The sequence below is a fragment of the Hemitrygon akajei genome, chromosome 6 (genome assembly GCF_048418815.1).
Source record: "Hemitrygon akajei chromosome 6, sHemAka1.3, whole genome shotgun sequence".
Classification (NCBI taxonomy): domain Eukaryota; kingdom Metazoa; phylum Chordata; class Chondrichthyes; order Myliobatiformes; family Dasyatidae; genus Hemitrygon; species Hemitrygon akajei.
The window spans coordinates 136,105,990-136,120,810 of NC_133129.1; the positions used below are offsets into that span (position 1 = coordinate 136,105,990).

The following is a 14,821-nucleotide window of genomic DNA, read 5'->3' on the forward strand; positions in this document are numbered from 1 at the left end:
AATCCTCCAACAGTATCTCAGTGGTTTTCCCAAACTATTTCCTGTTTAAGTTTAGAAAAAATTAGAAGTGTGGTTTTCGATCCTTCAGTTAAATTTGAGGAAACTTGGAGACCATTTATTCAGCATTTTCATATGAATTAAACGGTCTGATCCTGAACCTTATTGTCACTATCCTGAATTGTGTGGATGGAGGTTGGGAGTCATAGGCACTATTGTATATATATAACATTATGCGATTGCCCATGTTGGTTAGTTTTTTTTTTCTATTTAGTTGTTGTTTTTTTTTTTGTTTTGGGGGGGGTTTTTCTTAATCATTTATATTATTATATGAGTTTGAGATATTCTATGTATGGATCAATATATATTTGAATGTTTATCAATCTATTATGTACTCTCAAATGTCTTGTAACAATATTTTTCTTCTGTTTTTTTTCAAAAAACTAATAAAAAGATTTGAAAAGAAAGAAAAAGAAATGTTCTGAGGTTTTATAGTACAGTGTGAATAAATACCATTTCCAATTCAGCTATTCTAACGCAACCAAGACCCAACTATATAAATTTCACCAATCTTCAACTGCAATTATTGGCACGATCTAGGAAGTAAAAGTGGAGGTGTGGTTTCCAATACGATAGAGATCCTTCAGAGCTCTGCTCTCATTGCTTGGTGGGCCGGCACTGCAGTCAGAGCCACACCAGACCGTACAAAGAGTGAAGTCTCGTGTCAGGACCTTTGTAGATTGTACCTGGATCACAGATGTGAAAAAATATCAGGTTTCCATCAGAGTTTCTTAAAGACTTGCCTCTCCAATAGTTTAGCAGCTAACAGCGTTAGTTGGGTATGACAGCCTGTAAGCCCATCGCCGGGCACAGAGTTAATGCACACTAACTCACAGACTCAATTCTTTGCTAACTTTAGGTACACCAAGGACAACACTTCATCTCATAAAGTTGGCCACAAAGGATAAATCCAGACAAGTTGCCCTCCTCCTCAGTGACCTCCCATGAGAGAGGGTACACGAGGAATTGTCAGTTAAAAGTATGCTCACACTCTTCTGTTAACACTGATCACAGCCCGGCAACTCTACTTTAGCTGACAACTGCATTGACTGTGAGGGGATGAACAAGCTGCCAGCACACAGAGAATAAAAATCACTGTATTCAGAGAGGGGAGGAAAGGGGAGTAATTGTAGGAAGTTTATACAAGTTTGCATTTAATCCTAAAAAATCATAAACGCTTCAGCTGGAAGCCCTGAGCTTCTGACTGCAGAAGTATGCTTATTGCAACAATTAGCTTTTTAAGTTCCTTACATACCCAGCATCGCACACACGCCTTTGATTCACAGCAACCGTGTTTCAGCAAATTTAAAACTCTACACAGACCACTGGCCGTGTGAGGTAGACACAGGATATCTACACTCTGCATACCAGCTTTATTTATGGGGAAGTCAGGAGAGAGAGCTGGCCAATCAATGAAAAGGAAAATGTATCTCACCACAGCCAGATATGTCGGGAGACTTGGAATAACAGAGGCAAAGTGTTAGACAACATGCATGGAAAGGCCACCTGGGAAACACCAGTTTTACATAATTCTCCCATTTCAAATAATATTCTACTCACACTTTGTACATAGCCTCCCAGACGTACTGGATTTCTCTCTTCCCAACCCCCCCCCCCCCCCCGACCCACCCAACAGCTCTCAATGACTATTCCTCAATTTAATCTCAATCAATCAATCCATTGCCCATAAAGGATCTCTTCCATCCTTATTTATGGCATGTATTCCACAAATGAATGTTGCAGTCTCTCAGTGATGGAAAGAGGGAACAATCTCTGCCCAATCTGTGGAGGGATGGGACTGTTCTGCTCAGCCAACAGAAGAGTATGGTATCACCCTTTCACAACTAAAAGAAGGATTCCCGTTATTAAGGGACAGGTTTCCTCAGATTTCTGCACTTTCTCTATCTCTTGTCAGTTTCTTAATATGCATGTCATCTGTAAAATTAAATTCCTGTCTTTAAATGTTGCAAGGTGGAATCATTTTACATCTTAGGCTACGTTCACTGTCAATGTTATTTCTATAGGTTGCATACTAAAACATGTGGGAATGAGATTAATTTTGGAGTACAATTAATGATGCTTGTGTAGGTTTGCCATTACTCACAGATCAGTGAAAAGTACAGTGCTGTCAGGTTATATTTCTTGGGCTAAAATCAGAGGCTTGATTCAATGGTCAGTAAACATTCTCAGAGGTTATAGGCCCAAATGTTACTTGCACAGATCCAGCCCGTGGACCGAATATTGCCAGCACTTTGCCAGATTTTTAGCGGTCACAAAATTTTATTTTTTTTATTGCAGAATTCATGAGTCCCTGAATTACGAAGTGAGGTTAAATGGAAAATGACAGACCTGGCACACATCCTGAAAGAGTTCATTTCAGATGACACCAAGCATTTAATTTTAAATTTACAATAACCTTAATTAAAAATGTCACTCAAAGTCTACAATACAGAAATATTTGTGAGACTTCCTGTAGTGAGAGTATAAGGTGGGGAAGCTGTCCAACCAAATGTAAACCCATCATCATTTATAAATTTATGGCATTAATAAACTTTCAAGTCAGCAAGTAATATGTAAATGAACAGAAGAATAATACTGGAAATTCAAATTAAAAATAAAGAGAAAATGTTGGAAACACTCAGCAAATCAAATAGTGCCTATGTAAAATGTTTATGATCTCTTGTCAGAGCTAAAAAATAAATACTAAGGACAATAGAAGGGATTAGAGAACAATACTGTCATTCCAAGGAAACTCATCAACTAATTCTGAGCCTGGGAATCAATGTTTCTCTCTGCAATGGGATCCTTGATTTCCTGTCCAAAAGACCACAATCAATTAGAATAGCCAACAACGCCTCTGCTATGATTATTCTAAACACTGGGTCTTCACAAGGCGGCATCCTCAGTCCTCTACTCAACTCCCTGTAAACTCAGCCTGCATAACCAGATTCTGCTCTGACTCCATCTACAAGTTTGTAGATGACACCACCGCCGTGGTCAAGGTACAGGGAGATAAGAGAGCTTAGTAACATGCTGTGATGACCACAACCTTTTCATCAATGTTGGCAAAACAAAAGAGCTGGTCATTAACTTCAGGAAGTGGTGCAGTGCACAAGCTCCTGACTACAAAGGTGCTAAGGTTGAGAAGGTAGAGAGCTCCAGGCTCCTAGGAGTGAACATGACCAACAGCCTGTCCTGGGCTAACCATGTAGATGCCAGGACCAAGAAGGTTCATCAACACCTTTTACTCAGGAAGCTAAAGAAATTTGGCATGTCCCCGTTGATCCTTACCAACGTACAGAACCATAGTAAGCATTCTGTTTGGATGCATAGCAGCTTGGTATGGCAACCTGCTCTTCCTATGATCACAAGAGGCTTCAGAGAGTTATGGGCACAGCTCAGAACATCAAGGTAACCAGCCTCCTCTCCATGGATTCTGTCTATACTTCTCACTGCCTCAATAAAGCATCCACAAGCATAATCAAAGACCCCACTCACCTCGGACATTCTCTCTTCTCCCCTCTTCCATCAGGCACAAGAAACAAAAGCCTGAAATCATATACCATCCGGCTCACGGACAGCTACTACCTCACTGTTAGAAGATTATTGAATGATTCCCTAGTACGATGAGATAGACTCCTGACCTCACAATCTACCTCAATATGATCTTGCACCTTAATGCTTACCTGCACTGCACTTTCTCTGTACCTGTTACACTTCATTCTGCAGTTATTGTTTTACTTTGTTCAACCTCAATGCTACGTCCTAAGTGTACTACTTTATGGAAGTGAATGTTGGAAGATGACGAAAGACATCTGCAAGAAACTTGACACATTCCAGACAAAATGTCTACGATGTATCAAGAAGATCTTCTGGCCTGAGAAGATCAGAAACCAAGACTTGCTTACATCTTGCAATATGGAATCAATCTCAGTTTGTGTGAAAAGAAGACGATGGAGATGACTGGGCCATGTAATGAGAATGCCAAATGATCAACTAGCAAAAGTAGCACTAAGGTGGACCCCACAGGGAAAGTGAAGTAGGGGCAGGGACAAAATGACGTGGTGAAGATCTGTGGAAGCAGAACTGAAAGAAGTCGGCATGAACTGGGTAACGGCAAGCAGCAGAGCGAAAGACCGGCAGAAATGGAAGACCCTTGTGGAGGCCCCATGTGTCACCTAGGCACTAAGGGTTCAGACGACAACGACCTCAATGCACTGTGTAATGATTTGATCTGTATGAGTGGTCTGCAAGATGTGCTTTTCACTGTATCTTAGTAGATGTGGTAATAGTAAACTAATTCCAATTCCAAAGGAGAAGAACTGTGATAATGTTGAAAATGGGGAGGGTAAATAAAGGGAGTGGCTATGCAAGGTAGTAAAAAGGGGCAATAAAGAGAACACAGTTCAGTCCAAAGGGATGGTATGGATGGGCAGTGGGAAGGGGTAAAACAGAATAATTACTACACATTACAATGAGAAACAACTGCGGATGCTGAAAACCTGAAGTGGAACTGCTGATAATCCTGAGTTCAGCTATTTTACATGGAGCCCAGAAGGCTGTAATTTTTCAGTGCTATGCCTCAAATTTACACTCACAGTAAAGGAGAAGGTAGAGAGAGTAAAAGAGAATCAGAGAATTAAAGCGACAATGACTGGTAACTTTGGGTAATGCTTGCAGACTGCATGGAGATACTTGACAAAGCAATTGCCCTCTCTGAACTCAATTTCACCTGAGGACAGCACGAGAGGTGAATATAGACTAAATACTCTAAACAGAAACTCCAGCAACAAAATCATTGCTGCATCTGGAAACAAAAGTTTCTGTAAGGTGGGACAGGAGGAGGGAAAAGAGCAGGATTTTCATCTGCTGTAGTTGTGTAAGAAGGTGCCGTGGGAAGGGAAATTGTGAAGTTTGAAGAATGAACTGGACAGGTGATTTAATTGATTTCAAGTTTAATTAAAAATTTAGCAGAGTGTGGAGAGAGAATGTAAAATATTGAAAAGGATTTGTTGAGACAAATGGCATAAATGGATGCAAGGTTCATCCAATTTCGTGCAAGCTAAACATGAGAGGTAGAAATGATGAGGTGCAGACGGTGAGCACGAACTCCTAGCACAGACCAGTCAGGTTGAATACTTCATTTCTGTGCGGTACGTTCTATGTAAATACAGTGATATGTTTACAAAATTCTGTCAGGACTTACTCAGGAAGAAATACTTGTGCTGGTACTGGTATGGCATAAACTTCTTCTTCTGCTTTCCCACCTAGGTTAGAGAGTATTAACATTAACTTTATGCATATTTATGAAAATAACTGCAAGACTTGTGAAGTGCCTTTTATGAATTAGTACTGAATGTAGTGTCCTGAGCAAATGGAGTCCATGAAACAGAAGTCTGGACATCCCAATGACTTTAAATGTTCTGGGCCCCTGACATTAGGCTATTCAAATTCCTAATTTATGAAAATCTAAAATAAATGCAGGTGCTAGAAGTTTGAAATAAAAATGGAAAATGCTGGAAACACTCAGCAGGTCAGACAGCATCTGTGGAAAAAGAAAGAAAGGCAAGGCTTCAGGTCCAAGACTCCTCCAGAAACATTCCCTTTGCTTCTCGTTCCACAGATGCTGCTCAACCTTCACAGTATTTTCAGAATGTTTCTGTTTTCATTCCTAATTTGTGGAGCTGTTGCTCAACACTTTATAAAGTCCATCCTTCTTTGCTTCATCTATTTTCCCATCCAGCTCTTTCATGAGCTCTATGTACCTCGTCATTTGCCCAAATGGGAGCATATAAAATCCTTGGATCCACCAACCACACGTGTCACCTCCCCCTAAAGATTTCCAAATTAATAACTTTTTCATTTATTGTTGGGATGTGGACATCACTGGCAAAGCTGCCATTTACTATCTATTTTAATTGCTTGAGAAAATGGTGGACTCCTTGGACCTTTGCAATCTGTTTGAGAAAGCAACTCCCACGTTGTTTTTAGAGGTAGTAGGTTCCAAGATTATAGCAAAACAAATATGGTAAAAAAGAGTCTATTTCCAGGCTAGGACCAATGTGTAACAAGGGAAGAAACTGTGGGAGGTGATGGTACTCCAATGCACCAGCTGTCTTCGGCTTTCCAAGTAGTGAAGGAAGCAGGTTTGGAAAGTAGTAGCAAAGCTTTTACTGATTGTTAATGCACTATAATGACTGCTGCTGAATACTCAAACACATGTAAGCACAGCTGTCTGTGATATGATTTTGTTTGATCTCATCTTGAAGAGTTAAGAATAACTTATCTACCCACCTGTTTCCCCCTCCTCCACCCCTCTCTCCTGCCAAGGCCTAGCAAGGCAAATACCCTAAACAACAGCAACATGGACTATGAAAAGCAGAATTCTACTCTTTTCTAGTCCTGAGATTTTATTCAAGGCTACCACTAGGTAGGGATACCAGGCCCATTTGAAGCCCTAAAGCCAGAGCTAACAAGTTTTTAAAGGTCCTGTTCTCCAGTTCTCAACAAAGCCAACCCTCCCCCAAACCAAGGCACCTCTGCAAGTCCTCGTTTGGGCTCCTCTTGGCCCCACAGTTGAGATCCTGGACTACACTCGCAGTCAGTCTTCTCCATTTCAAATCCTGTCTATCCCTTGTGCTGTGCCTAACAACTAGAATTCCATATCCCATTAAACAGCTGCACTAACTAGTGTTCCCAATCATTTAGCTGGATCCAGGCTACTCCAGCAGTCTCTCAAAGTCCTGGTGGCGGAACCAGCACAGAGGAAATAAAGTGATTGAGGTATCCATGCCTTACTTACCTCAACTGGAAGCTTCTTTCCCAAGACAAAGAAGATGGGATGCATATTAATGTCAGGGTCCTTGCGATAGCAGTTGGGTTTGGCATGGTGCTGAAAATGGAGGTGGTTCCACCAGCTTGCTGGAGCACCCTGTACAAGGGGAGAAAGAGGAATTGTTGGGCTGGAATAATGTCTAACTTCTCCCACTGTGTGGCCACTCACCACCCTTATACTATACATCAAATATCGTCAAGCTCTCAACAAACAGCCACTAGCTGAATATACTGTATTTATTTTCTTTAGAGTGTAAACTACGAAGGATGCATTTTATAACTAGCAAGAAACAAACTGAGCAAGTGAAAGTCCCTGGCTGAGGCCTGCATCAACCACATTCTTTTTTAATTGCTGATTTCAGCAACTTACTGCTTTCCGCTAAGATGGAGGCGCACTCAGTCACAGCAGCCTCTCTGGGTCCAAACATAGCTGCAATTGTTTGCCCTTTATGTCTTTTTGTATGATCACAAGACTTTGTGGGTTATTAAAAATATCAAGTACAGCAGGTCACCCCACTAGCAAGTTGCTGGACAGCGGTGGAGCTGAACTTATTGCACACCGTGTTGCATCCTGCTACGGCCAACCAGGGAAGAAGGTGGTGTGTACAGGCAGTGCGCGATGCAACGAATTATTGCCTTGGGTGTTTCCATTGTGATCTCAAGACCCTGCTGGACATTGGTAATATAGAATATTGTGAGTCCGATTCACTGGTTCATTGGCGAGACAGATGGTTGAAGAGGTGCTTTGCCTTGGTTGTTATGTGAACCAATCCCTCACGCCGAAGAGTTGCCTGTTGCAGCTCCCGGCGAAGGGAACGGTGGAGCTGGCTGCGTGCTACTGGATTCTGTACAGGGTTAGAGGTTGCCCCCTCCTGTCAGTGATGACCTCCAGTATTCAATCATGGGAAGAAATGCTGGATTGCTTTCATCAGTGGCTGCACTGGCAAAATGAGGAACTGCTGCGGCTTGACCTTGCAGAAACAAGGCTCCAGGACAACATCTGTGCACCATCAGTCTGCAGGCCATGACACTCAGGCACTAGGGCTATAATATTGTCTTTTGTGACTGTATGTTTTTCTGCTATCATAATTACACGTGCTCTGTGTGTTGTATCAGACTGCTGGTACTGTGATTTGCACCTTGGTCCCAGATGAGTGTTGTTTTGTTTGCCTGAATTCCTGTGTATGGTTGTATGACAATTAAACTTGAACTGGTAGTCTCCTGTGTCCCCATGTCTTATCACTATCTTGGGAATCAGTGAAATCGACCAACTTCTCTTCTGATGGTGTTAATCAACATGCAGAATGATCATTAAGATTCGCAAGCATAAGCTGTGATGTTTAGCAAACAATTTAATCTCAGGGGCATTGCCACCAGAACAGATGCCTTCCTTACACAACATTTTTGGATTTTGTATTTCTGGATTGGGATTGGGGTCAATATAATCTGCCACAATAGAACTGTAGAGCTTAAAGCAAAATAACCCTACATGCAGTGTGACCCACTTTCAAGTGACCAGTAACAATCTTGTGGAAAAGATGGCTCCACATGGATTTGCTGAACACGGACAGATATCCAACATCACGCTGTAGAGTAGCTTTTCTACTCACCACATACATGCACGTCACAGCACGATTCAAGTCGCTGGGTCATTTAATTCCTGCAGTTCAGCATGCATAGACCAATTTATGAAGAATTCTAACTGTGTTGATGTGCAGTTACAGAAACATAAAGGATGAAGTCACACAGCGTTACATATGCTGAGGAATTCTAAATATAAGGGAGTCAGTGCACAGCAGTGGGAGGTATCAACGGTAAGAAATATGCAGCAAGTCAAAAACAATATACACACCAAAGCTGAGAAACCCAAGGCAAGTTATGAAGGAGACTTGGAGATGTTCAGAGACAGGGTAGAAAAGACCTAGAAGAGATAGAGAGTAACAGAGAAATAGGCACAAAGACAGTTGAATATATTTGAGGGAGAAGCCGGCATGCAAGCTCAACAAGAAGAGAGAAAGGTAATAAAGCTCACTTTGAGGAATCACAGACAACTGAGTTGGGAAGTTGTGCACTGACCAGTGGTTGCAATAGTCCAGTGACAGGTGACACAGCAGTTAATGCTGCTGCCTGATAGCTTCAGGGACTCCATTCGATTTTGGCTTCAAGTGTTGTTTGTGTAGAGTTTGCACGTTCTCCCTGTGCCTGCGTGGTTTTCCAACCAAGTGATTTTGAAACCTCTCACATCACAGTCTTGCTGACAGATTAATTTGTTACTGTAAATGACCCTTTGATGTAGATAGGAGACAGTGAATCTGAGGGATTTGAGGGAGACTAGGTCACAGGATTTCAGGGAAATAAGGAGGGTTGATGGGTCTGATAGGATTGCTCTTTTAGAAGCCAGCATGCAGCTGACAGGCTGAATTGCTTTTTTCTGTGTTGTAATACAAAGAATCAAAACGGGGAAGAACCCGCTTCGCGCAGCGTGACCCACCTTCAGGTGACCAATAATAAACTTGTGGACAAGATGGTTCCACTTGGATTTGCTGAAGACAGAGAGATGTCCAAAGTCATGCTGCAACCAACCACTCTGTGCCTGCAAGCAAACCACGGCAGGATATTACAGTGAGGTACCAGTAATTGAGGTCAACATGAACCACGGCCACATGCGCTCTATAAATATTAAATTGCATGCATGGGTCTGATGAGTAGCATATTCCATTTTAAGTAATCTGGGCTCCAGCTAATTTGCTAAATGGATGCATGCTGGAACGATTCCTCTAGCTGAGCAGCTTCTAAGTGTAAACCTACCTGCACAGTACTCAGAAGGAGTGAGCTGATCAGAAAGGGGAAAAGAGAGGCTCCAAAGTACCAAAGGGCGAGCCAGGCCGCAGCTTCAAGAAGCAGAATGTGAGCCAGGTGTCCCGCGAAGAACAGCTTATTTGGTTGGAGGAGGTCCGTCTTTTCCAAAGTGGCACGCAACTCCCTGAAATCTTCTGTCACTTCCTTCTGAAAGAAAGATGCAGAAGTTGATGAAAGTCAAAACATACACTAAAAATCTAAAATACAAGCAGAAAAGGCAGGAAAAATGTAGCAGTATTGGACAGGGAAACTAAATTAATGCTTCAGACTTTGCATCATGACTCAGAAAAGGGAGATGGTCAGGTTGGAAAAAGTTACTTAACAATGTACATAGAATCTCACCTTAGAAGATGATCATACTTAGTTAGCTAAGTCCATCACCCCTAATGGGGCAAGGGCCACCGACAGCAGCTTTCCAGAGCCTTCTGTCCTGGGCCAGTCTTTCAAGGTGTCCCCAGGTTTAGCCCATTTTCGAAGACCCTTTCTCTCCCAGGGATGAGGTCTTTGGAGCTTCTGCTGGTGTCTCTGTAGCTTTGGTTTTTTACGGGATGGGATTGCTAGCCCCATGCTCAACCCTCCTCCTTTTGCAGCGAGGCTTGGGACTATCCATGGCAAAGTTACAAGATGACCATCCATCTTCAATATTGTTGAAATTATATTTAATTAAGTTATATAAACATATACTTAGCGGCCACTTTATTAGGTACACCTGCTCTTTAAAGCAAATGTCTAATCAGCCAATTACATGGTGGCAATTCATTGCATAAAGGCACGCAGACATGGTCAAGATGTTCAGTTGTTGTTCAGACCAAACATCAGAATAGGGGAAGAAATGTAATTTAAGTAACTTTGACTGTGGAATATTTGTTGGTGTCAAGTGGGGTGATCTGAGTATCTCAGAAAGTCTCCTTGAATCTTCACGCACAACAGTCTCTGGAGTTTACTGAGAATGGTACGAAAAATGGAAAGAAACCATCCAGTGAGTGGTCTGTGGGTGAAGACGCCTTATCAATGAGAGATGTCAGAGGAGAATGGCCAGACTGTTTCAAGCTGACAGCAAGGCAACAGTAACTCAATTAACCACACATGACTGAAATGATGTAATGTGGTGTGTAGAAAAGCATCTCCGAATGCACAACACGTCAAACCTTGAAGTGGATGGGCTACAACAACAGAAGACCACAAACATTCACTCAATGGCTACAAAGTGGCCACAGGGGTATTTTTTTCCAACATTTAGAACCAAAAGTGGCACATTGGATGATTAGAAGTGGCGCATTGCACCCAGTGATAATAATAAAAAAGTAAACCGATTAACCAAAAACTGATTTGTAGAAAAATAAATCTATAACAGGAATTCAAGTAGCTTAGAGCTACAAATGGGTTTTACTGAGAATAAATCTAAAATGTAGCAATTATTTATAGCAATTTTATTATTTTGTGCACATCTTTTGGCCAATGTTATCTTCTTTCACATTAATCTGTTTTCAATTACAAAAAAATGTTCAATGAGTCAAACTAGGAAAGAAGAACTTTTGTTCTGCAGTTGTTCCATAACTGTTCAATACATGTTTGATACGTGTTTGATCCTGAGGCGCCAGGCGTCTGCACCAGCGGAGCGTCGCAGGTTTTTTCCAGCCAGTTTACGATTGACACTCGTGTGCTACGGATTTGTGCTTTGTTCGTCCTTTGTGAACATTTGCAGTTTTGTACTTTTTCGAAAATTAAGCCTTGTTTTTACACTCAGTTACCCATCAAAGTGCAAAAGAAAATGAGCAAAAGAAAAGCTGAAAGTGATAGTAAGCGTGAATTCAATGAACAGTGGGAAAATGAGTTCTTATTTATAGCGGGTCCATCAGGAAAACCATTGTGCATTGTTTGTGAAAACACTTTTTCACATAATACAAGACATGACCTTAACAGACACTATAAACCACAACATCAGACTGAAATAGAAGGAAAACTGAAGCTAGTGCTTGGGTCTGAGTTACAGAAAGAATATGTGATTAAGAAAAAGGAAGAAATTAAAAGAAGACAAAATATATTTGTTATAAGTCCCATTAATGTTTATCTTGTTTTTATATTAAATCAATATATCATGTAAAAATGCTAAATATGTCTATATTAACATATTTTTACAAGAATTGAATGGGGGTACAAGAGTTGTGTGGCGCATCTGAACTTGTGCGTGAAAAAATTGATGCATGGAATGTAAAAGGGTGGCCACCCCTGCCCTAACCCAAGCATTCACAGCAACATCGGTATCTGCCTACGTTCAAGGTGGACCCCTCGAAATTGGCTGCCACCTGTAAAGTTGACTTTATTTATTTATTATTCAGAGGTACAGCTCAGAACAGGCCCTTCCAGCCCTTCGAGCTGCACTGCCCAGCGACCCCCAATTTAACCTGAGCCTAATCATGGAATAATGTATAGTGACCAATTAACCTACTAATTGGTACATCTCTGGACCGTTGGAGGAAACCGGAGAACCGGAGAAAACCCACGTATTCCCTGGGGAGGATGTGCAGACTCCTTACAATGGTGTTGGAATTGAACTCTGAACTCCGATGCGCCAAGCTGTAATATTGTCACGCTAACCGCTACACTACTGTTCATCATTAAAACTCAGAGCAGGCCAATGAATGTCTATCCAAGGGCCCACTCTGCAAAACTCAGAGGTGTGCAACTCCAAAGAGCAATGAAGAAAATCGGGTAAATCCAGAACTGGGTCAAGGTTGGATTTGGCAGAGTAAGGGCATAGTGCCAATCATTAAATAGAGGGGCTAGAGTAAGCATTCGTGGATGCCGGCTGTCAGAGCAAAGGGCAGTTGCCAGTCATTAGGGAGGGGTGGGAAGGGTGGGACGGACTGGCAGGCATGGGATGGTATCAGTAGTTGGCCTGGATTAGATGGTCAGAGGAAATGGGTCAGTACAGCAAGTTGTTTTACAGGCTGGGTTACTTAATAGGTCAGTGTTGAGCATTGGGCAAAGAACATGACCATTAGCTGGGGGCGTGCAAGTGCTGGAGTAAACTCTGTATAGGTTCCAACATTGGAGCCTCCTGTTTAGCAATGAAGAGGGATGTGAAGCCATGATTCTACATGAGTATCACTCCAAGAGCATCAGCTCCCATCCAACTACCCATAAGTGCTCTAGGCAGACCATGACAAACATTTATGAATGAATATCATTCTAGCAACTTACAGGCATGCATTGCATTAGTGAATGACACCGTGCCTGTCTGACCTCATGCATATGTTAGTGCTCCACACCCAAGAAAAATCCATTGGAAAATCATCGATTGATTTTGAATCATAAAGTAAATCCCCAATTTTCAAATACATTTAAATTTTCTCTGAAATTGAATCATACAGCAGTTAAATCCATGGTACTGTTACAGTTTCTTTTGCGATATAATGAAGGCAGCCAATTTGCATAAGGTCCTACAGATAGTAATGTGTGATCATTGTAAACTGGGATCCATTTACAGAATGGTAACTGGAGAAAGTACTCACACTTTTCCATGATTCTAAGCTGGGCTGGTCAGGTGCAAGCTCCCCAATCAACAGTGAGTTCAGGTATTTGTTCACCAAAGTCTTATCGATATGAAAGGCAGTAAATGGGTCCTAAAAGGAAGAGACTGATTGTTATCATGATTAATTTTAAAGTATTTTTACAGACAATATGGTACTCTCAGCAAACTTAATATTCTTAAAAATTGTCAATGGCTCGTAGTTCGTAAATAGAGAAACTGAGGTCTGATCTTACAAACTGCACCCATGGGTGAAATAAAAGCAGCTGAAGACCAGGTTGAAATTAATCGATTCTAAACTGGAGTTCATAACCCTTCAAATCACAGGATCACGGACAACAGAGACAACAAGGCATTTGAGCAGCATGTCAGATCATGGTAAAATAAATGAATTATCAGGCTGGACAGGATCAGGTATGTAAAATTCATGCAATGTTGTAGAGCAGTTGAAGAACAATTATTGTAATTATACTAGTGGAAATCAGAGCCTAAAAGTCCTGATTAGGAAAGAAAATGTTTGAAGTGGAGAAGCAAGAGTGTGATCACCCTCATTCTCAGCATGGACTAGATGGGTCGAGGGGCCAGTTTCTGTGCTGTACTTTTCTATGGCTCTATGAATAAGAAGGCTTCCCTTTGAACTTGTCTGTATGTTGGAGAAGTGGAAGTGGCAGGGCTGAATTAATCAAGTTGGTAGTTGTGGTTCTGTGTTCTGAGCTGTCACTCACAGCACCATTTCAAAGCAGGATGTGCTTTAATTATTTTGTCAGAGTTAGAGAGAATATATTGGGTGGGTCGGTGAGGTTTTCCAATAAACAGCATAGGCAATGGAACTATACAAATGTTGCATACTTAAAAGATTAGAATAAAACAGATCTAGTTTATTTTAAAGGATTGAGTTGATAATTTTTGCCTAGGTAGCACCTAGGGTGTTTCAGATTATAAACTGATTGCTGAGACCGCAGTGAACACTGAAGTCTATCACCACATTTCTACCATTTCAATGATAATAAATTCCTTGGTTTAATTTGTAAATATGGAAGGAGGCTTTTCAAAAATGGTTTAGACACCGTAAACATTCTTTTAATTAATCCGCAAGAGATTTGAGAATCAGGTAAGAGCCAGATAGAGTAAGAACAGATAGACTATCAGCATTGATTAAATTTGATGGGAAAAAAAAGTTGCTGGATAGAGTTAAAATGGGTTATATGAGTAATATCATTCAAGTCCGTGTGCCTCCCCTTCTGAGATGTTTTCAATGCCAGAAGTTTGGTCATGTAGCAGCTGTGTTTAAACGTAAAAAGTGGTGTGGTGGATCTGGTGGAGAACATGATTATGGCAATTGTGGAGAAGGCATAAAGCTAAAATGTAGACATTGTGGTTGAGAACATAACTCTGCCAATGCAGGTGTGTTTGGGTGGAAATGGGCATTTCATATGCAGGTGCTTTGCAGGAAGTACAGAAGACAGTGTCAATGGAACCTATTAATATCCAGAATACAGATAGATTAAAGACAGTGTGTAAAGTGCAAGATTGTATAAC

General features: G+C 41.3%; 1 protein-coding gene across 2 annotated transcripts in view; it reads right to left on the minus strand.

Moving 5' to 3' along the window:
• The window catches only part of LOC140729521 (acyl-CoA (8-3)-desaturase-like), a 64,369-nt gene that overhangs the window by 25,079 nt on the left and 24,469 nt on the right, over positions 1–14,821 (minus strand). Inside the window, exons 2-6 of one of the 2 annotated variants that reach the window (XM_073049347.1) lie at positions 13,266–13,376; positions 9,700–9,894; positions 9,383–9,484; positions 6,860–6,988; positions 5,264–5,324 (exon numbers count right to left, since the gene is read on the minus strand). In XM_073049347.1, the coding sequence (XP_072905448.1) occupies positions 5,264–5,324; positions 6,860–6,988; positions 9,383–9,484; positions 9,700–9,894; positions 13,266–13,376 (598 nt within the window). Of the gene's footprint in view, positions 1–5,263; positions 5,325–6,859; positions 6,989–9,382; positions 9,485–9,699; positions 9,898–13,265; positions 13,377–14,821 lie in introns of both variants that reach the window. The other variant, XM_073049346.1, reaches the window with a different exon arrangement.